At 37.9% G+C, this 21,713-nt stretch overlaps 2 protein-coding genes across 6 annotated transcripts in view; one reads left to right on the forward strand and one right to left on the reverse strand.

The window, feature by feature from the left end:
- The window catches only part of SKIC3 (SKI3 subunit of superkiller complex), a 158,309-nt gene that overhangs the window by 92,449 nt on the left and 44,147 nt on the right, over window positions 1-21,713 (reverse strand). The window lies entirely within an intron of this gene.
- ARSK (arylsulfatase family member K) overlaps window positions 1-21,713 on the forward strand; it is a 44,615-nt gene that overhangs the window by 6,483 nt on the left and 16,419 nt on the right. For 2 of the 3 annotated variants that reach the window (XM_067731268.1, XM_067731265.1), the window contains exons 2-4: window positions 1,625-1,754; window positions 7,926-8,085; window positions 18,566-18,848. In XM_067731268.1, coding sequence (XP_067587369.1) covers window positions 1,625-1,754; window positions 7,926-8,085; window positions 18,566-18,848 — 573 coding nt within the window. The remainder of the gene's footprint in view (window positions 1-1,624; window positions 1,755-7,925; window positions 8,086-18,565; window positions 18,849-21,713) is intronic. The other variant, XM_067731266.1, reaches the window with a different exon arrangement.

Genomic DNA, 21,713 nt, shown 5'->3' on the forward strand with positions numbered 1-21,713 from the left:
TCCCACATTTATCCTCCAGCTAACTCTAACACCCGTCCCATTTTTCTGTTTCGCTTTGCAAAAACAACTACTTAGAAGAGGTTTTTTCACCATGTCACCTCCCATTCTCTTTTCCCTGTCTGCTTTAGGTGTCCATCCCTACAACTCCATTGGAAGTGCTCTTGTCAGCATCACCAACTATCTCCATTGTACTAATTCCAGTGTGCATTTTCTGGCCTTCTTTTACACACCCTCTCAACACAGCTATTACCCTTTCTTGACACACTGTCTTCTCTCAGCTTTCATGAGACTCAGTCTACTGATATCTTCCTCCCTCACTGGCCATTCTTTCTCAGTTTCCCATGCTGCCTTCTCCTCTTATTCGTGACTCCTCAGGGTTCCTTTCTTTCCTCTCTTTTCACTCTCTCCCTTAAAGGAGTCTTAAAGGAGTCAGTCTCACACTTTTCAATACCATGAATATGTTAAAGACTTATTTCACCAGGATAAAATTCTCTGAGCTCCAGATTCCTGTCTGTACCCTACAGCCTAATTTATATATCCATTTGGAAATCTCAGACATCTCAAAGATTTATGTATATCCCGTATTTTGGATTGGTTCACTTTTAAACTGTTTATTTACAATTACATTGAAAACATACAATAGATATAACTCCAGGACTGGAACATCCTTTTTTCTCTTTTTGCTCTTTACCAAGAAGAGTTCTTCAATTCCCAATTCGATTCCAAAATACGTATCTCCAACCCAAACATCTCTTCCAATCTTCAGGCTCATTTCTCTAGCTGCTTAGTTGTTATCTCCACTTAAGTCATGAAGGTATCTCTAACTTTACATGTCCCTTAAGTTATTTGAATGGCTGATTCTTCTCATTCTTTAGGTCTCACTTCCCAGAGAAGCCTTCCCTGTATCAAAGTAGGTCTCCCTTGTTATTCTGTATCTTAGATTTTTCTCAAAGCACATATCACAGTAACTTGTAATTATTCTTAGTTTATTCACGAGTATGTTTTTTGCCTCCCCTACTAGACTGTAAGCTTCATGAGGCCAGGGACTCTGCTTTTATTCACCATTGTATCTCTAGATCTTTCACAGTGCCTGGCACATACTAAATACTCAATAAACATTGGTTCACTCAGTCCATCATCCCCCAAAAAGAAACCTTCCAGGAAGTTCCTTTAATTTATTTACTATATTCAAATGGATCCAAATGTCACACCACAGGGCTTCCCTGGTGGCGCAGTGGTTGAGAGTACGCCTGCCAATGCAGGGGACACAGGTTCGTGCCCCGGTTCGGGAAGATCCCACATGCCGCGGAGCAGCTGGGCCCGTGAGCCATGGCCGCTGGGCCTGCGCGTCCGGAGCCTGTGCTCCGCAACAGGAGAGGCCACAACAGTGAGAGGCCCGCGTACCGCAAAAAAAACACACACACACACACAAATGTCACACTACATTGAATTCTCAATATTATGAATCAGAGAATGATAACAGTTTCTCTACCCGTTTTTATCTTTTGAGGATTCTTAGGATCATATTGAAGTCTTTTTCTATTTGTGAATTTTATGGTTAAAATGAAAGGAAATTATTTTCTTTTGTGATGTAATCAATGGTAATTAAATTTCTTTACTCCAGGATGGAAGGCTAACATTTTATCCAGGGAGTCAAGTAGTGAAACTTCCTTTTATCAGCTTCATGAAAGCACATGGCACGTCCTTTCTGAATGCCTACACAAACTCTCCGATCTGCTGCCCATCGCGCGCAGGTATGAGCATGCTTTAACATTACTGGAAGTGGTCCCATGCTGAAAATGTTTTCACAATTTAAAAAATTATACCCCCAAATAGGATAGTAAGTCTCATTTGGCAACTAATTAAAAAATTTTAATATATGTGATGTGTGTTATAAGGTATGTATTGGGTATTGGGGTTTTTTAAGAATAGGAATTTTATCACCTAAATTGGTATTTAGTTCAAGTATTATTGTTTCATTTCCCTTAGGATTGGTGACAAAAAATCTTTTGACTATCCAGGCAAATTAGGAAATGCTCATATTTCCTTGAAGAGTTCTATTTCCAAGGAAATTTTTTAGTAAGAGATAGGGAGCTGGGAGGAGACTTCAAAGTATACCACAAAGTCGTTAGAACTTTTCAGATATATCTGGATTTTTCTGTATTATTTCAGATTACATATTTTTTCTCTTCAGTTTCAATTCACTTCTATCCCAAATTTAATTGTTCACTTTTATTATAGTAATTTAACAAATAGGCATAGTTTTAATGGCAAAATAACAGTGATATTAAGCCATGACTAACTGAAAAATCGGGTAAAATTGACATTTTTATAAATTCTATTGTCTGATAGAGTTGTTTTCTTTCTCCTCTAATTTATGATTGTTTGCTTTGGAACTCATAAATAGCACCCAACAATCTTCTTTTGTCCATAAATTCCTGACATCATATTCTCTGTGATTTGAGTCACAAATTCTTTCACCTACATTTTCAGCACCATCAACTATATAATCACCAATGATTAAAGGAAACCTAAACTCTATTTTAAATATTTCAATAGTGAAGGACCAGGTACATTAAAAACACGTTTGTTAATTTTTTTATTCTTTATTGAGCAAGTGAAATGAGCAATGGACCAGGGTGAGGTGATGTCTGGATTCCAATCCTCAATGGACCACGTCAAGCAAGTCCCTTAGTTTCTTTATCTACAGAACGCTGTATGTGCTGTGTCCCTCACAGTGTTGTTCCCAGCATCAAATGAGATAATGGATTTTTAAAAGTGCTCAATGAACTCTAAAGGTTTCAAAAATGTTAGGTGATGCTTTTTCTGGAAGAAGTATATTTTGGAGAGTTTGAACAAAGAGAAGGAATAATAGTAATAAAAACTAACATTTATTGCATTCTTACTATGTGCCTGGCAATATAACTGCCTTATATGTCTTAATTTATATAATTCCCCACATTTTCACAAAGTAGATATTTTTATTATCCCCATTTTGCAGATGAAAACTAAAGTGCTGAAAGGTTAAATAACTTATCAAAGGTCACTCAGTAACTAGCATCATTGGGATTCAAAGCTGGGAAATGCCCCATTCCACTCCTCAAAAAGAAAGCATTTCGTTAGATGAGAAAAGGATTCAGCCCTGCCATGTGTGTACACAGAAAAGGGAAAAGGAAAGGGATTTCTTTCCAGTTTTACCGAGATGTAATTGACATATAACACTGTATTAGTTTAAGGTATACACCATATTCTAGAGAAAATAAGAACATTTCCATGACTTGAACCAGTCAGATTAGGCTTATGTGCATCCACATAACACTTCTGGCAATCTGTCCCCAATATACAGCCATAATGCTACCTCCCAAAAAACCAACAATGAGGTCACTACCAAAGCTAAGCTCCAAACACTGGGGCCTTATTAACACTTGTGTCCCCAACAGCAACATAACTGCTGAACACATGATAAATGCCATAGTCAACCCGCAATCAGTAAGGACCTGCTATCTGCCTGATCACCAGGTTTTCAGAATCTGAAACAGACATTTTAGGAAATAATTATAACAATTAATGAAAGCAGGTATGAAGTTAAGTTTTTATTCTTTATTGAGCAAGTGGAATGAGATAACATAAAGAAAAACTCCACACTCTATCTGCACAAAGCAGAGGAGGCTAAAGTACTGAAGGGATGCTTATACTGAATTATAAAGGCACACAGGTAGACAAGGTGATAAATCAGATAAGACACAGCAAATACACTAAGATGCAACATCTCTTCACTAAAAATTTCATTTGGTCTCAATCAGCAATCTAGGTTAGTACACATAAGTAATCACACATTTGCTACTGACTAGTTCCTCATCTTTGCTTTCTATTTTTTCATTTACTTGTATATTCTTCAGTTTCTGTCATCAGTGTCTTAAAGTTTTTCGTGTACAGATCTTTCATCTCCTTGGTTAAATTTATTCGTTAGTATTTTATTCTTTTTTATACAATCGTAAATGGATTTTTTGGGTAATTTTTTCTGGTAGTTCATCATTAGTATATAGAAATGCAACTGATTTTTGCATATTGATTTTATATCCTGCAACTTTACTAAACATATTGATTAGTTCTAACAGTTTTTTGGTAAAGTCTTTTTGGTTTTCTATATATAATATCATGTTTCTGCAAATAGGGACAATTTTACTTATTCTTTTCTGATTTGGATGCCTTTTATTTCTTTTTCTTGCTTAACTGCTCAGGCTAGGATTTCTAGAACTGTGTTGAATAAGAGTGCTGAGAGTGGGCACCCTTGTCTCGTTCCTGATCTTAGAGGAAAAACTTTTAGCTTTTTACCATTGAATATGATGTTAGCTGTGGGCTTCTATATATTCCTTCTATACCCAGTTTTTCAAGAGGTTTTTTTTAATTGGAGTATAGTTGCTTCACAATGTTGTGTTAGTTTCTGCTGTACAAGGAAGTGAATCAGCTATATGTATACATATATCCCCTCCCTCTTGGACCTTCCTCCCACTCCTCCCCCATTCCACCTATCTACATCATCACAGAGCACTGAGCTGAGCTCCCTGTGCTATACAGCAGGTTCCCACTAGCTATCTTTTTTACACATGGTAGTGTATATATGTCAATCCTAATCTCTCAATTAATCCCACATGAATGAATGCTAAAATTTGTCAAAGGCTTTTTCTGCATCTATTGAGATGATCATATTTTTTTTTTATCCCTCATTTTGCTAATGTGGTATATCACATTGATAGATTTGCAGATGTTGAACCATCTTTGCCTTCCTGGAGTAAATCCCAATTGATCATGATGTACGATTCTTTCAAAGTATTGTTAAATTAGGTTTGCTAATATTTTGTTGAGAATTTTTGCATCTATGTTCATCACAGATCTTGGCCTATAATTTCCTTTTCTTGTAGTGTCCTTGTCTTGTTTTGCTATCATGGTATTGCTGGCCTCATGAGTTTGGAAATGTTTCCTCATCTTCTCTTTTCTGGAAGAGTTTGAGAAGGATTGTTTTCTTTTTTAAATGTACCTCTTTGGCTTATTCTTTAAAATTTGTTTAATTAATTTATTTTTGGCTGTGTTGGGTCTTCGTTGCTGCACGTGGGCTTTCTCTAGTTGTGTCCAGCGGGGGTTACTCTTCGTTGAGGTGTGCAGGCTTCTCATTGTGGTGGCTTCTCTTGTTGAGGAGCACGGGCTCTAGGCACACAGGCTTCAGTAGTTGTGGCTCGTGGGCTCTAGAGCACAGGCTCAGTAGTTGTGGAGCACAGGCTTAGTTGCTCTGCGGCATGTGGGATCTTCCTGGATCAGGGATCAAATCCGCGTCCCCTGCATTGGCAGGCGGATTCTTAACCACTGCACCACCAGGGAAGCCCCAGAAGGATTAGTTTTAATTCTGCTTTAAATGTTTGATAGGATGCACCAGTGAAGCCATCTGGTCCTGGACATTTCTTCATTGGGAGGTTTTTGATTACCGATTCAATCTCCTTACTCATAATTGGTCTGTTCAGCTTTTCTATTTCTTCATGATTCAATCTTGGTAGGTTTTACATTTCTAGGAACGTATCCAATTCTTCCAATTTGTTAGTATAATTGTTCATGGTAGTTAGTCTCTTATGATCCTTTGTCTTTCTGTGGTTATCAGTTGTAATGTCTCCTCTTTAATTCCTAATTTTATTTGAGTCCCCTTGTTTTTTCCTTGGAAAGTCTAACTAAGGATTTGTCCATTTTATTTAAGAAAAAAAACAACTCTTAGTTTTTTTGTTTGTTTGTTTGGCTGCATCTTAGTTGTGGCACGTGGTGTCTTCACTGGAGGCGTGTGGGATTTTCGTTGTGGCACGAGCTCTTTGTCTTGGCACGCGGGCTTCTCTCTAGTTGTGGTGTGCAGGATTTTCTCTCTCTGGTTGTGGCGTGCAGGGTCCAGGGTGCATGGGCTCTACAGTTTGCGGCATGCAGGCTCTCTCATTGAGGTGCACGAGCTCAGTAGTTGTGGCTCACGGGCTTAGTTGCCCCGCAGCATGTGGGATCTTAGCTCCCTGACCAGGGATCAAAACCGCATCCCCTGCATTGTAAGGCGGATTCTTTACCACAAGGGAAGCCCCAACAACTCTTAGTTTTATTGATCTTTTCTATTGTCTTTTTAGTCTCTATTTATTTCCACTCTGATCTTTGTTATTTCCTTTCTTCTACTAACTTTGGGCTTAGTTTGTTCTTCTTTTCCTAGATCCTTGAGATATAAAGTTAGGTTGTTTATTTGAGCTATTTCTTTTTTATAATGTAGGCACTTAAAGTTGTGAACTTCCCTCTTAGAACTGCTTTTTCTGCATGCCATTTGTTTTGCTATGTTGTATTTCTATTTTCATTTGTCTCAAGATATTTTTTTGACCTCTCTTTTGATTTCTTCTTTGGCCCATTGGTTGTTCAGGAACATGTTGTTTAAACTCCATATATTTGTCAATTTTCCAGTTTTTTTCTTATAACTGATTCTAGTTTCATATCATTGTGGTCAGAAAAGATGCTTGATATGATTTCAGTCTTTTTAAATTTATGAAGACTTGTTTTGTGTCCTAACATATGATCTTCCTGGAGAATGTTCCATGTGCACTTGAGAAGAATGTACTTTCTTTTGCTTTTGGATGGAATGTACTGAAAATCTTAATTCCATCTGTTCTAACATGTAGGTTAAATCCAGTGTTTCCTTATTGGTTTTCTGTCTGGAAGATCTATCTGCTGTTGAAGTCCCCTAGTATTATTGTATTGCTATCTATTTCTCCCTTTAGGTATGTTAATATTTGAAAAAAAAAAGATTTATTGACTAAACAATGATAGCTGTAGAAAATGAGAGAGAAAACATAGAACATGTAAGTTTTTTGTGGCAAGCCAGTATATAGACAAGAAATAGGGAAAAGCCTTGAGGATTTTTGGGAAATGAGATCTGTACTTCATTTGACCAACTTGGAAAATTAACCAACAAATACTTAGTGATTATTTTTATGACTCAAGTCAGACAAGCTTTATATTTAATTCCATTTATTTACCTTAAACAACTTAACCTGTAAGCCAGGGGTCCCCAACCCCCAGGCCACAGACCGGTACTGGTCTGTGACCTGTTAGGAATTGGGCTGCACAGCAGGTGAGTGGTGGATGAGCAAGCGAAGCTTCATCTGTATTTACAGCCACCCCACATCGCTTGCATTACCACCTGCGCTCCACCTCCTGTCAGATCAGCAGCTGCATTAGATTCTCATAGGAGTGTGAACCCTACTGTGAACTGCGCATGTGAGGGGTCTAGGTTGTGCAATCCTTACGAGAATCTAATGCCTGATGATCTGAGGTGGAGCTGAGGCGGTGATGCTAGTGCTGGGGAGTGGCTGCAAATGCAGATTATCATTAGCAGAGAGGTTTGACTAAACAGAGACCATAATAAATCAATTGCTTGAAGACATATCAAAACCCTATCAGTGAGTGCCAAGTGAAAACAAGCTCAGGGTTCCCACTGATTCTGCATTATGGTGAGTTGTATAATTATTTCATTATATATTACAATGCAATAATAATAGAAATAAAGTGCACAATGAATGTAATGCACTTGAATCATCCCAAAACCATCCCCCCCTCCCCAGTCTGCAGAAAAATTGTCTTCCACGAAACTGGTCCTTGGTGCCAAAAAGGTTGGGGACCGCTGCTGCAAGCCTTAGAGACTCACCTGTAAAATGGAAATAGTAATTCATTTCAGTTTTCCCCTTGATAAAACAAGGTAACAATCAAAAATGTTAGGTAAAACACTTAATGCAGATATATCTTGTTGCAGAGCACAAGCTCTAAACTAGTAGTCAGTCTCTTTTCTCTCGGTATAATTGTCTTAATCATTAAAACGAATTGTTAAGCTTTATTTACACTATCCCATTTTTTTCCCCCAGCAATGTGGAGTGGCCTCTTCACTCACTTAACAGAATCTTGGAATAACTTTAAGGGCTTAGATCCAAATTATACAACATGGATGGATGTCATGGAGAAGCATGGCTACCGAACACAAAAATTTGGAAAACTGGACTATATTTCAGGGCATCACTCCATCAGGTAAAAAATAAAATAAAAATGATTCTAACAGGCAGCCCACTGCTATAATACATACATGTACCCTTTTTGACTTCTTTTATTTCTCCACAAAGGTGAATGTAAATCTCTTAATCCCTAGATTGTGTTAATTTGGCTAAATCTTTAGCTTTGTTTAATCTTCTTAAAATATTGAAATTATATGCTAGTAATTTTGTTTTTCTTAAACATTAAAGGTCTATAAAATTGTTTAGTCCATGATTTATTTTGATTTAGTTATACAACGGCTACTTTATTACTCACTTTACAATTTGTTCTAAAGACCATAATCTTCTTGCTACTTGCTTTTTTCAGTTCTCCCCAACTTTATTCTATTGTAACTTTTTTTTTCTTTCATTTTACTCAGTCCTCGAAAATTAGGCAACTAAGCATAGGGAATAAGAGTAGAGATCTAGAATCAGATTGTCTACTTTTGAATCCTAGTTTCTCTGTTTACTACTAACTTGTAGTATAATCTTGGGAATATTATCTAAGCTAACTGAAGTTTAATTTCTTTGTTGTGAGCATTAAATGAAATAATATGTGCTCATTTCACAAAGTTTCACCAGTTTCTCTTTAAAATCCTTCTACTTTTTTGGAAAGTAAGGTTAATCCAAAGTAAGATACAACTATTCATATTATCCTATTTGAAATTGTTTTCTTTCTTTGTTTTCTCAGTCAGTCCAATAATAAAAAGAATCTAAGGTTGAATGCCTTGTATTGCATATCACTATCACTCTCTGTGTGAGATGGTTAAAATATGATCTGAGTTTTATTCCTCAGTGGGATAATAATTCTTGGAGGGCACAGACCCTGTTTCTCTTTCTCACTACTTTATTCCCACTTCCAACGTAGTGCCTGTACGTTGTAGGTACACAATTAAATATTTGTTTAATGAATGAATGAACGGAATAAAAAGTTACAACTTATTATTTGATAAACATTGATATTCTATCTCACCTGGGTTAAAAGGAAAAGAGCCACTTAAACGTTGACATTTGGGAAATCAAAGATGGTTTTCAGTATAATAATTGCTGTAGCATATTTTCACTTTACTTACTGTCTCACCTGAGCTTAGGAAGCTTAAATAAGCTATCAAGACTATTTGTATTAGTGCTATATGTACCCACATAGTCATTTGACTGACAGATAGGTCAAGGCTGCTGTTAATAGCATGTCTGCAAAGGTTATATGAATTACAGCACGTTATCTTTCAGATTTTTCTGTGCAAGTTTAAAGATGGGTCTCAGAAAAAAAAGGTCTCTCAATATCAAATAGATGAATTCAATGTTTTTGATAGACTGACTCTCAAAACACGTTTTTATAACTTTGAGCTACCTTTACCACTGAAATTAGCCATTTTTGAACCTGTTTATATTTTCAGCCAGAATTACAAGTCCCTTTAGTTTACTACTACAATTCTCCATCTGTATTTTTTTCAACATCAAATGATGCTTTCTTCTTTTACCAGTTTAAGGACATAGTCCAGCTGTGTGTCCCTTACCATATATACTATGCTGCACCAGACTGGGAACTTTAAGGGCTACACGCTTGTTTCTTCCAGACAACTGTTAAACAAGTGCTGGTGGTACTACTCATTAAGATGCCACTTACCGGCGTCCCTGGTGGTGCAGTGGTTAAGAATCCACCTGCCAATGCAGGGGACATGGGTTCAAGCCCTGATCCGGAAGATCCCACATGCCGCGGAGCAACTAAGCCTGTGAGCCACAACTACTGAGCCCACGTGCCGCATCTACTGAAGCCCGCGCACTCTAGAGCCTGTGCTCCACAACAAGAGAAGCCACCGCAATAAGCCTGCGCACCACAACGAAGAGTAGCCCCCGCTCACTGCAACTAGAGAAAGCCCGTGCACAGCAACGAAGACCCAACACAGCCAAAAATAATAAATAAATTTATTTTTTAAAAAAATGCCACTTACTAACAACTATAAGACCAGGGCAAGTTATTTATCTACTCAGGATCCCAGTTTAATCAAATTAGCTTACTCTAGATGACTCTAAAGATTCTTCCTGGGCTTCCCTAGTGGCGCAGTGGTTGAGAGTCTGCCTGCCGATGCAGGGGACACGGGTTCGTGCCCTGGTCCAGGAGGATCCCACATGCCATGGAGCGGCTGGGCTCGTGAACCATGGCCGCTGAGCCTGCGCGTCCAGAGCCTGTGCTCCACAACAGGAGAGGCCACAACAGTGAGAGGCCCGTGTACCACAAAAACAAACAAACAAAAAACCCACACAAAGCATTGTAGCACTATTTACAATAGCCAGGACATGGAACCAACCTAAATGTCCATCAACAGATGAATGGATAAGGAAGATATGGCACATATATACAATGGAATATTACTCAGCCATAAAAAGAAACGAAATTGAGTTATTTGTAGTGAGGTGGATGGACCTAGAGTCTGTCATACAGAGTGAAGTAAGTCAGCAAGAGAAAAACAAATACCGTATGCTAACACATATATATGGAATCTAAAAAAAAAGAAAAATAGTACTGATGAACCTAGTTGCAGAGCAGGAATAAAGAGGTAAGACATAGAGAATGGACTTGAGGATGTGGGGTGGGAGGGTGAAGCTGGGGCAAAGTGAGAGTAGCATTAACGTATATACACTACCGAATGTAAAATAGTTGGCTGGTGGGAAGCAGCAGCATAGCACAGGGAGATCCACTCAGTGCTTTGAGATGACCTAGAGGGGTGGCATAGGAAGGATGGGAGGGAGGCTCAAGAGGGAGGGGAGATGGGGACATGTGTATGCATATGGCTGTTTCACTTTGGTGTGCAACAGAAACTAACACAGTATTGTGAAGCAATTATACTCCAATAAAGATTAAAAAAAAAAAAAGGCACAAAGGGAAATTCTGCCTCCTCTCCCCGCTCCCCCCACCAAGGGCAAGTGGTTTGGAAAACATGTCATATCCACGACTTGGCTGTCTTAGTTGCACCCTGTCCAGTAACTCACTGAGCTAACTTGCCAAGTTTTAGTTACCTAAGAGATTTTAAATAATTCACACATGTCATTCATACCTCCATTACCATGAAAGTTAACCAGTTTAAATGAATTTCTTTGATCAAAGTGACCTAGAGAATAATGATGTCTATCATTATTAGGCTCTTACTACCTACTAGGCACTGCATTAGGTTTAAGGTAAAATATTTCCAAAAAGTCACTATGTATCTTCGTAGGCTTGGTAGAGTCATATATTCAGAAGCATACATTGAACACTTAATATCTATTAGTAGGTAAAGGAACAATTTGCAGATTTACCAAAAGACTAATTATGCAGTGAAAAGGAATTTGGATTATCCGTCTAAGAACAGAGGCTGTACTTATACTAATCTCAGGAGATGGAACTGGGAATAATTCTGATTCTTTTTTTTATTATTTTATTTATTTTTGGCTGTGTTGGGTCTTTGTTGCTGTGCTCGGGCTTTCTGTAATTGCAGCGAGCGGGGGCTACTCTTTGTTGCGGTGCACGGGCCTCTCACTGTGGTGGCTTCTCTTGTTGCGGAGCACGGGCTCTAGGCGCACGGGCTTCAGTAGTTGTGGCTCGCGGGCTCTAGAGCGCAGGCTCAGTAGTTGTGGCTTGCGAGCCTAGATGCTCTGCGGCATGTGGGATCTTCCCAGACCAGGGTTCAAACCCGTGTCCCCTGCATTGGCAGGTGGATTCCCAACCACTGCCCCAGCAGGGAAGCCCAATAATTCTGATTCTAATACAACTTTAAGGACCTCAGTTGCAGGAGTTAGGAAAACTTTATCCTGGTTCTCTGTCATTAACATAATTTATGAGTTGCTTGTCTCCTCTCTGGGTCTTGTCTCAGCTACATCATTTCCAACTAGAACTTTGACCTGCATGACGCTTTTTGACTCAAACTCCATCTCCTTTTAGTGACGTTCTCTACCTTATAGCTGCATTCTAGGTAATTGCCAGTCACCTGTTTTTCCTTTCCAAATTCAAATTCTGTAAACAAGGATGATAGGCCCAACACATATTTCATCCCAGACTCCATCATAATCACTGACCAGGTTAAGGACCCAAGGATCTGGTCCTTAGGTTGGGTGCGCACCCCTGGCCAGTGGACAGGATAGGAGAAGAGTTAAATCCTACACAGTGTGGTCATCTGGGTCACCTCTTCGGCAAGGGCTATGGACATGGTAACATATTCAATGCAGAGACTGTTTGGTTAATTACTAATGAAAGATTTACTGGGGGATAATCCAGCCACTTTATCTTTCAGATATAATGACATTTTGTCCAGGTTGTATTTTCTGTATAATACTGAAAAGCAAAAGCTTACAAAAAATTTTAAATGTTAGAGTTGCTTAAGTTGATATATTAAATTACTTTAAAAGTGTAAGAAGAATCTTCCCCTTATGCGATGTAAAAGAAGTCAATGTGATCTAAACCATTAGAGTTATAATCATAACCAAACTATTTCATCACAATTGCTTTTTCCACAAGGTAGCAAATGGGCCTTTATTTTTTAAAGTATAGTAGTAGGAGTTTATGCCTGAGTGCATATGAGGAGGTAGTATCATTTTGGTAGCTAAGGGAGTCACCTCAAGTTCAGCCTAGCACAATGCCTTGTACATGGTAGACATTCAATAACTCTTTCTTGAATTAAATCAAAAAGCCTGCCTTTATTTAAAACCAAACTGCAGCAAATACTCTGTTAAGGGCTACAGTCACTGTCACCTAGAACTCAAAGTTTTAAATATTGATGTTCCAACAGTGATGAATTCACTAGCAGGCTAGGAAATGGCTAAATGGGAGTTCATAACCTGAAGTCCATGAAACCCCTGAGTACCCCCACACACACTCATGCAAAACAAACCTTTTGTTTGAAATTTATTTACTATTATATAATTTTATAATATATAATTGCATAAATATATTTACAATAAATATATAATAAAATATAAGACAGAATGAATAACAATTGTTATTCATTCAATTAAAACAGACTTTTTGTGAGTGATCATATATGTAAAGATAGATGACAGCCTTGTGAGTCCCTTAAAAAACAGTGTGTTTCTCAGCTTTGAGAAAAGAACATTTAATGGGAATGAATATGGATCCATTTTCTCTTACCGAATTTATCAGGCCGATAGTGAAATTTGCAAGGGCATGATTCAGAACTGTAATTTTTCCATGCAAGAGACTTATCTGAGACACATTAGCTGTTAAAGTCCCATCGAGAACAATGATTCTTTGTGTGAAAGGGATCCATTTGCACATAACTCTTAAAGTCTGAGATAGTTGAATTATTTAGTAATCTTAGGAAGCTGAAGGTTTAAGTCGACGCTCCTAATTCATTTTGAAAGAAAACTGTTATGTTCTCATCAATTTTAATGTATGATACTTTTTCAAATGTTATAGTCCCTATGTAAATTCACCTGGTGCTACCTGTGAGCTGATTGTCTCCAATACTGCAGCAGTGGAGTTCGGCACATTGGCACAGAAAACCCACAAAGCAATGGCATAGATACAAATTTATGCAATAATTCGTTGCTAACATGTTAGTTTTATATGCCATTTATATTAGGAGGAGATTTTGCTTTTAAAAAGAATAAAATTGCTGATTGCTGGATAGTGCATTTAGCCATTTTCTGGAATCGATCCAAGGTAGAATAATTCTCCTATTCATGGGCTACTGTGGAAGCTATTTTAATGATCTTCTCTAAAAATTGAGGCTTTTTTGCATAAAAATTCTTACACTGTTATGTGGAGTGGTGCATCTCAAAATGTAACATGCATGCAGATCACCTGGGCGTCTTATTAAATGCCTTTCCCAATTCAGTGGGTCTGGGATGGGGCTCTAGATTCTGCATATTTAACAAGCTCTCAGGTGATGCTGATGCTGCTTGAAATAGCAAAGATATAAGGAACTGGACCTCAGAGAGAGGTAAGACAAGGTATAGCCAATTGTGAATGCCTTTATCAGAAACATGTGGTTACTTTTGTGTCCCTTTGAGAAGAGAAGCCTCTCTTACATTTCTACAAAGAGGTAAAGTAAACCTTGGACCACTTAGGAGGGGCACTTAGTATATATGCACAAAATGACACAGTGAAGCCTAAGTTTATAGAGAACAATTTCCTTTGAGATAGGGGTACTCCACATCCAAACTCCCACCTGAGGCTTCGTTACAGTGGTCTCCGCCACTGTACACTCATGAGAGCAGGAGAGTGAAAAAGTCAAAAAATGATGTCTTACTATCTTTATGACAATAGTTTTGACCTTGTGGACCTCCTGAAAGCCTCTCGGGTACGTCCCAGAGATCCCTGAGCCACACTTTGAGAAATGCTGGCATATAGGAAACTATACAGTGTATGTTTGTGTCTATTTGCAAGTAACAGGGTAAATTTATAATGAGAGGAGCCAATGAATCAAAGTATCTAAACCACAGGTAGTTTTGGTTCCTCCCCATTAACACAAGCCCTTGTTTATTGTCCTGATTGAAGCCGTACTCTTAAGATTTCAGACAAAGTACATAGAAATGGAATGGAAAGAAATTTATTCAAAATACCCCTGTGACCAACTAATTAGAAAGGTTATATTTGGAGGAGGTTATATAGCAAGTAATGGTGGGTAGCGGGTAGGGGAAGACAACACTGAACAGTAATAAAAAGTAGGTCTAAGCACATGGTCAAAAGATAATGTTTCCTGGTGCAACAGTTTGACCTGGTTAAAGAGGGATGGAGGGCTTCCCTGGTGGCACAGTGGTTGAGAGTCCGCCTGCCGATGCAGGGGACATGGGTTCGTGCCCCGGTCTGGGAAGATCCCACATGCTGCGGAGCAGCTGGGCCCGTGGGCCATGGCCGCTGAGCCTGCGCTTCCGGAGCCTGTGCTCCGCAACGGGAGAGGCCACAACAGTGAGAGGCCCGCGTACCGCAAAAAAAAAAAGAAAAAAAGAAAAAAGGGATGGAGACATTCGTTGTTTAGTAGAGAGAATTATAATTTTAAGTTATCTTTCTGTCACAGTAATTGTCATCGACTATGAGGCTGCATATTCACATTCTCTTTCCCGATTTTCCTCATTAGTGTTACTGGCCAGGAGAAATTTGGGCTGGGAAAAGGGACTTTGAGCTGAGAATTGCAGCTCCTGGAGCACCTACTGCTTATACTACATACACTTAACAATGGCCCAGGAGGATTGGGTTGGCCCAGGGAGTAGTGAGAGTAGAAGAGAGAATCATCATTGATTATAACTATTAATATGTATTGAATATCTAAAAAGTGCTAAATGTTTTTGAGTTATAACGAAGTAAATTTTAATTTTACACTTAGGCACAATGCTTGAACATGGGTCAGCTAATCAAAGTATTACCCTCTTGATCAGCTAGCTTACTCAAGATTCTTGGAATAGCCAGAAAGAGTTAAAAGGGAAAATTATGAGAGGCACCTTTACCTTCAACCATAATCCTGTTTCTGCTGCCCCAGTAATGCCGAAAGCATTTGTTATACTCTACTTCACTACCAGCAGTTATGGCAATCATGCCAAAAGCCCACACACTCAGGAATAGACAAAAGAAGATGCCACTAAGAAAGAAGGGTAAATCACGTGTTATTTAGTGAGAGGACAAAAGTGAAACTAAGTTTGAAATTAGCCATAATGGTAAGACCAGGCCAAAATTAAGTTGATTTGAGCCTTTTTACCCTTAAGGGAACCAACCTGGGCTAAAAGAATCTCAGAAACAAAGAATTTAAAAAAAAAAAAAAACAAAGAAAGGAAAGGGGCATAACCTTGCCAGAAAGATTAAATGAAATCACACTTACTCATTGCTGTGGCAAAAGATGGTAATCTGGGGCTTCCCTGGTGGTGCAGTGGTTGGGAGTCCACCTGCAGATGCAGGGGACACGGGTTCGTGCCCCGGTCCGGGAAGATCCCATATGCCGCGGAGCAGCGGGGCCCGTGAGCCATGGCCCCTGAGCCTGTGCGTCCGGAGCCTGTGCTCTGCAACGGGAGAGGCCGCAGCAGTGAGAGGCCCGCGTACCGCAAAAAAAAAAAAAAAAAAAAAGATGGTAATCTGGGTTCAATATAGCCATCTTTCAAGGCAAGATCTTTCCTTGAGATGTTCTAGACTCACTCATGACTGCCTTGTAAGGTGAACTGAGTAGTTTGGTTAGCACAGTCAGAACAATAGTCTATACTTGAGTTAATCCAAACCTGGTAAAGGCTCTGATCACCAATTAGGGTTTCTGCACCCAATTCCATTGTGTGGGGTGGTTTCCACACACTACCAACTCTCTGGACACCAAGTGGATGTCCTTCAATTCAACTGAACTCCACAGGTTAAGGGCCCAGTCCTACAAGACTGCCCTCACTCCCCCACTTCAGATGCAAATCACAAGTCCAGGTTGTCACCTATGATTCTGACTGACCAGCTATAAAATCAGAGGGTCCCATGACCTCTTCCTTGGGTTCAATTAATTTGCTAGAGTGGCTCACAGAACTCGGTGAAACATTTCACTTACTAGACTACCAGTTTATTATAAAAGGCTATAACTCAGGAACAGCCAAATGGAAGAGATGCATGGGGAAAGGGCATGATGCTTCCCTACCCTCACCTAAGGCGGTGCCACTCTCCCACCCCTCCCCAGTCCGCTCCTTTTCTGGGTTTTATAGAGGCTTCATTACGCAGGCATGATTGATTAAATCATTGACCACTGGTGATTGAACTCAATTTCCATTCCCTCTCCAGCCTCCTCCTTCCCCGGAGATCAGTGGGGTGGGACTAAAAGTTTCAGCCCTCTAATCTCTCCTTTGGTTCTGGCAACCAGCCCAAAAGTAACCTCATTAACATAACAAAAGACACCTTTGTGTCTTTCACTTAGAAAATCTGAGGATTTTAGGAACTCTGGACCAGAATCAGGGAAGAAGACCAAATGTATATTTTTTTATTATAAATCACAATATCACACCGGACAACTAGTTAGGTTGTATTACAAGCTTTCTTGTAATTTTCTTGCTTCCTGCAATAATTTCTCAGCCATATTTTCCCACCTAACACTTCTTTGTTGAAAAGAAAGCACTTTGGTTCCTAAACATCCTGTGTGAATCTCAGTAACCTATTTCTGCTTATCACAAAATCCTAGAGCTCTACCGCAAGTACTGCTGGTGTGATAAACCCCTAGCATCTCACTCCTCTGCAGTAGCTCCGATAATAGCCACATGTAGTTCTCTCATTCAGCAGTGACTTAAGCAAAATTTACATTGTTTGGTAGTATGATAAATTTTACAAAACTTACGTTAGGATTTTCTATGTGTTAGATAGAATTAATTAAAATCTGTTAGATGCAATTCTGCTGAGATTCTAGTTTTCATTGTTTTTATCAAAATATATTGAATATCAACTATGAAAAATTATATTTTTATTATGGTTGCTTAAATTTATTTACCTGTCTTCAAAAGGCAGATAAAAGTTCTACTTAGTTCATCTATAAGCCATTAGTCATTTTGTGTGGTTTGAAACTTCCCTTATATGGAGTATAATGTTTTAATATAAAATAGTCTTTATTTTCACGTGGGTATCTGAATTTTTTAAGCTCTTTTCTTAATTGATAGGGCACTTCAGAGGTGTTTGCCTCAACCAGAACACAAAAACAGGCTTCTTAGAAATGTCCAAGAGTTCTTCCTAAACAATTATGCCAACTAAAAATACTTACATAAAATGGGGATATATGTATATGTATAGCTGATTCACTTTGTTATACATCAGAAACTAACACAACATTGTAAAGCAATTATACTCCAATAAAGATGTTAAAAAAATACATACATTATTGAGGAAAAAGTAGTGGTACTACTATATACTTATGAAGCAGTTAGATAAAGTATTTACAGTAATTTAATTGATCAAATCATTTAGCTTTTAAATTACCAGCTAAAGAAAATACATCTAGAAATTTGCATCACCATTAGCTTAGCTTAAATCATAGTCAAAATTGTTCTTATAATGAGAAAAGATATAGCTGAAAACAATGTAAAACCTGAGACTTCAGAAACACCTAAGGTACACATGGGAGGTAAGATTTTTCTAAATATAAAGACAGTGATAGGAGGAAATTATTGTAGCTTTGGTTAGAAATACTATCTCTCTTATTCTGACAGAAAAAAAGACAAAATGCTAAAAAATTCAAAAGAAATACTAGGAATTTGAAATATTTATTTTACTAAATATTTTATTACGAGAAAAAAGTAACCTTTGTAAATAATGTCTTAGTTTTAAAGAACACATAGGTGAATATTTGATTCTTGTTATTTTTTTTCTTGGTTTTTGAATTTGCAATGCTCAGTACCTTAATGAGATCTAGTACAGTCAGTCTGAACATTTACATGACTGAGTCTAAAAATTGTTTTCCATATTGCTCTCTTTTATTTATGCTTAGTCAGTTTTTAAAACTTCTAAAATACCTTACAGTATACCTGTCTTTTTGCCCCCTCAGCAATCGTGTGGAAGCCTGGACAAGAGATGTTGCTTTCTTACTCAGACAAGAAGGCCGGCCTATGGTTAATCTTGTCCCTAAAAAGACTAAAGTAAGAGTGATGGAAGGGGACTGGAAGAATACAGATAGAGCAGTAAATTGGTTAAGAAAGGAAGCAATTAATTACACTCAACCATTTGTTCTGTACTTGGGATTAAATTTGCCACACCCATATCCTTCACCATCTTCAGGAGAAAATTTTGGATCTTCAACATTTCACACATCTCTTCATTGGCTTAAAAAAGTAGGTATACTGTGTGGGCTCAGAGGTAAAAGCTAACATTTTATCTGTATATTATTGGTGTTTGCTCACTGTTTCTTTTATTATCATTTTTAAAGAAAAATTGGAAAATTGCATAGTCACATTAAATCAAACTTGACCAATAACTGGTTGACAGAAACTAAAGGGACAATTTTACAAAAATATAATGTGTTAAAACTCAGAACCTACTTCTAAGTTGAATACATTTGCATATAATATGTCTATTAAAAAAAAACTAAACTAAAAGATACTCTCTTAGGAGTCCAGGCAGTCCTCACTTTGCATTGCTTCAGGAGCGTAAAAATGACTGTGGCAAGCTGAAACTGTATAAAGAGATCTTAATAATCAATTGGGAAAATGACCGTTTTTCTAGAACTCTAAAAACATTTGTCAAAACATTAAAAACTCTTCTTTTGGGTTATAAATGTATAGGGAAATGACAAAATAGTAAAACTAATGTTTATTTAATGTACCGTAATTGAAAACACTAGAAACATTAAGAATTAAAGTGTTTTGATTTTTTTGTAAAAAAAAGAATCAAGAATAGTTTGAACAGTGCTTGCCTTCTCATTGTGTAACTTAAGATACAAAGCAAGCATCTTCTCTATGTCTCAAGAAATTGTCATATTCCTTTCTAAATTTGGATCACCTTCCAACATTTTACCCTTTGCACTTTCAATGTCATAATATATTCCTGAGAGTTCCTATAATGTGAAGATTTTTGCTAGTGTCACTTCCTCTAGGACATGTTCATCTTTTTCTTCATAACGACCTTCCTTACTTATATCTATGTTTTCACTAAGTTCCTCTGGCTGTATATCTTGAGTGTATCAAATGGTGGCAGTGTCAGCATTCCCAGGTCAGCTATTTCTTCTATAACTCCAGTTAACATTTGATTCAGGGACTTCCCTGGTGGTCCAGTGGTCAAGACTTCGCATTCCAATGCAGGGCGTGCAGGTTTGATCCCCGGTCAGGGAGCTAAGATCCCACATGCCTTGCGGCCAAAAAACCAAAACATAAAACAGAAGCAATATAATAACAAATTCAATAAAGACTTTTAAAATGGTCCACATCAAAAAAATCCTTAAAATTTTTTTTGATTCAAATTTTACTTGCAGTGTTATCACTTTTTATTTCTTAACTGTATGTTCATCTTTGTTGATCAATTTCCTCTTTTGAGTATCCATTTTTATATCACATGGATTTATCACTGGGAGACAAGGAGGCAGCATACCTACACACCTTTGCAGTCTGTTTATGTACTAAATAAAAGATGTGCAGTGATCAAACACAGACAAACTTTGAAAGAAATGACAATTAATCACTGACTGTGATACACATATGTAATCTCCATGGTGATGTAGAGACTAAAGAACTAGCAGCATATGAATGTGAAAGTTTGTACTTTATGCAATAACTCGCAGTTAATATACCTGGGTAATGATGACAAATTTATATGATAATAGAGCAGTCAGAGTCAGGCATACAAACTGGAGTCGAGCAGCCATTGAGGATCTGGTTTCAGACACGTCTCTGCACCACTGAAAACTTGAACTTTCTTTGAACTGTACCAGGCCCAGGGACACCACCAGCTGTATTCAGAACAACACCTGCCAGCTGCAGCCTTACGGTCTCAAGGTCTCCCCTTGTAACTATGCAAACATTTCAGACCCCAAACAACCTAAGCCTCCTTACTTCTCATCAACTCCAATTATAATTCTTGATAAACAACTCGTGTAACTAACTGTGGCCCTGCAGCTTTTTGCCTTTATAAGTCTCTCCCGTTGTATAGTCCTATGGAACACTGCAAAGTGCTTCCTGAATCCATGTCTCTTGGGCTTCAGTCCTAACAAACCCCATATAAACACATTTTTATTTCAGTCAGGTCTCCATTTCTGAAATTTTGGTTAACAGTAATTAAAATGTGAACCCTGTTGTTGGGGAACTGGTGCTATTTAACTAAGCTGTGGTAACTGATATCCGTGCATACCTGAACCATGTAAAGCGAGGACTGCCTGTGTTTTGAAGTGTGTCACCTTAAATCAAATTTAAGTTACTTTAAAACCTCTAACCAGAAACACTATGTAGTGCACCCTATTTTAAAGGAAACAGTGTCGAAGTTTTAGATACTTCATGTCTTCTTAAAAAGTTCCTTATTTACAAAACAGAAGTAGAGTCGCAGATATAGAAAACAAACTTATGGTTACCAGGGGGTAAGTGGGGGAGGGATAAATTGGGAGACGGGGATTGACGTCTGCACACTACTGTATATAAAATAGATAACTAATAAGGACCTACAGTATAGCATAGGGAACTCTACTCAATAGTAATGGCCTATATGGGAAAAAATCTAAAAAAAGAGTGTATATATGTATAACTGATTCATTTTGCTGTACAGCAGAAACTAACAACATTGTAAATCAACTATACTCCAATAAAAATTTTAAAATATAAATAAATTAAATTAAATTAAAAGTTCCAACTGGCTCTATCTTAAAAAACTTGTCAGGAGTCAGTACTAGCCTAATGAAATGAGTCAAATAATTTAAGTAGATATTTGAGTTTATTAAAGCTACATGACTAGAAGATATGTATGACTTAAGTCTAGTCTTAATGGTTTTCACCAAAACTGTAAGCATTTATATGTATTAAAAAGTTGTATTTGTTCTTAACAAACATTTGGCTATCTCACTAGATATTGGCATTTTTACTAGTGAACTACTGGGAAAAAGGAGTCTAGATTCTTAGGTTACTGATTCTGAAGTTCTGAATTGATCACACAACTATATTAAAGTGATTAGATACTTATGGATTAGAATAGTGTCTAATATAGCTCATGCTTTTCAT

Source organism: Pseudorca crassidens, chromosome 3, assembly GCF_039906515.1.
Source record: "Pseudorca crassidens isolate mPseCra1 chromosome 3, mPseCra1.hap1, whole genome shotgun sequence".
Lineage (NCBI taxonomy): Eukaryota > Metazoa > Chordata > Mammalia > Artiodactyla > Delphinidae > Pseudorca > Pseudorca crassidens.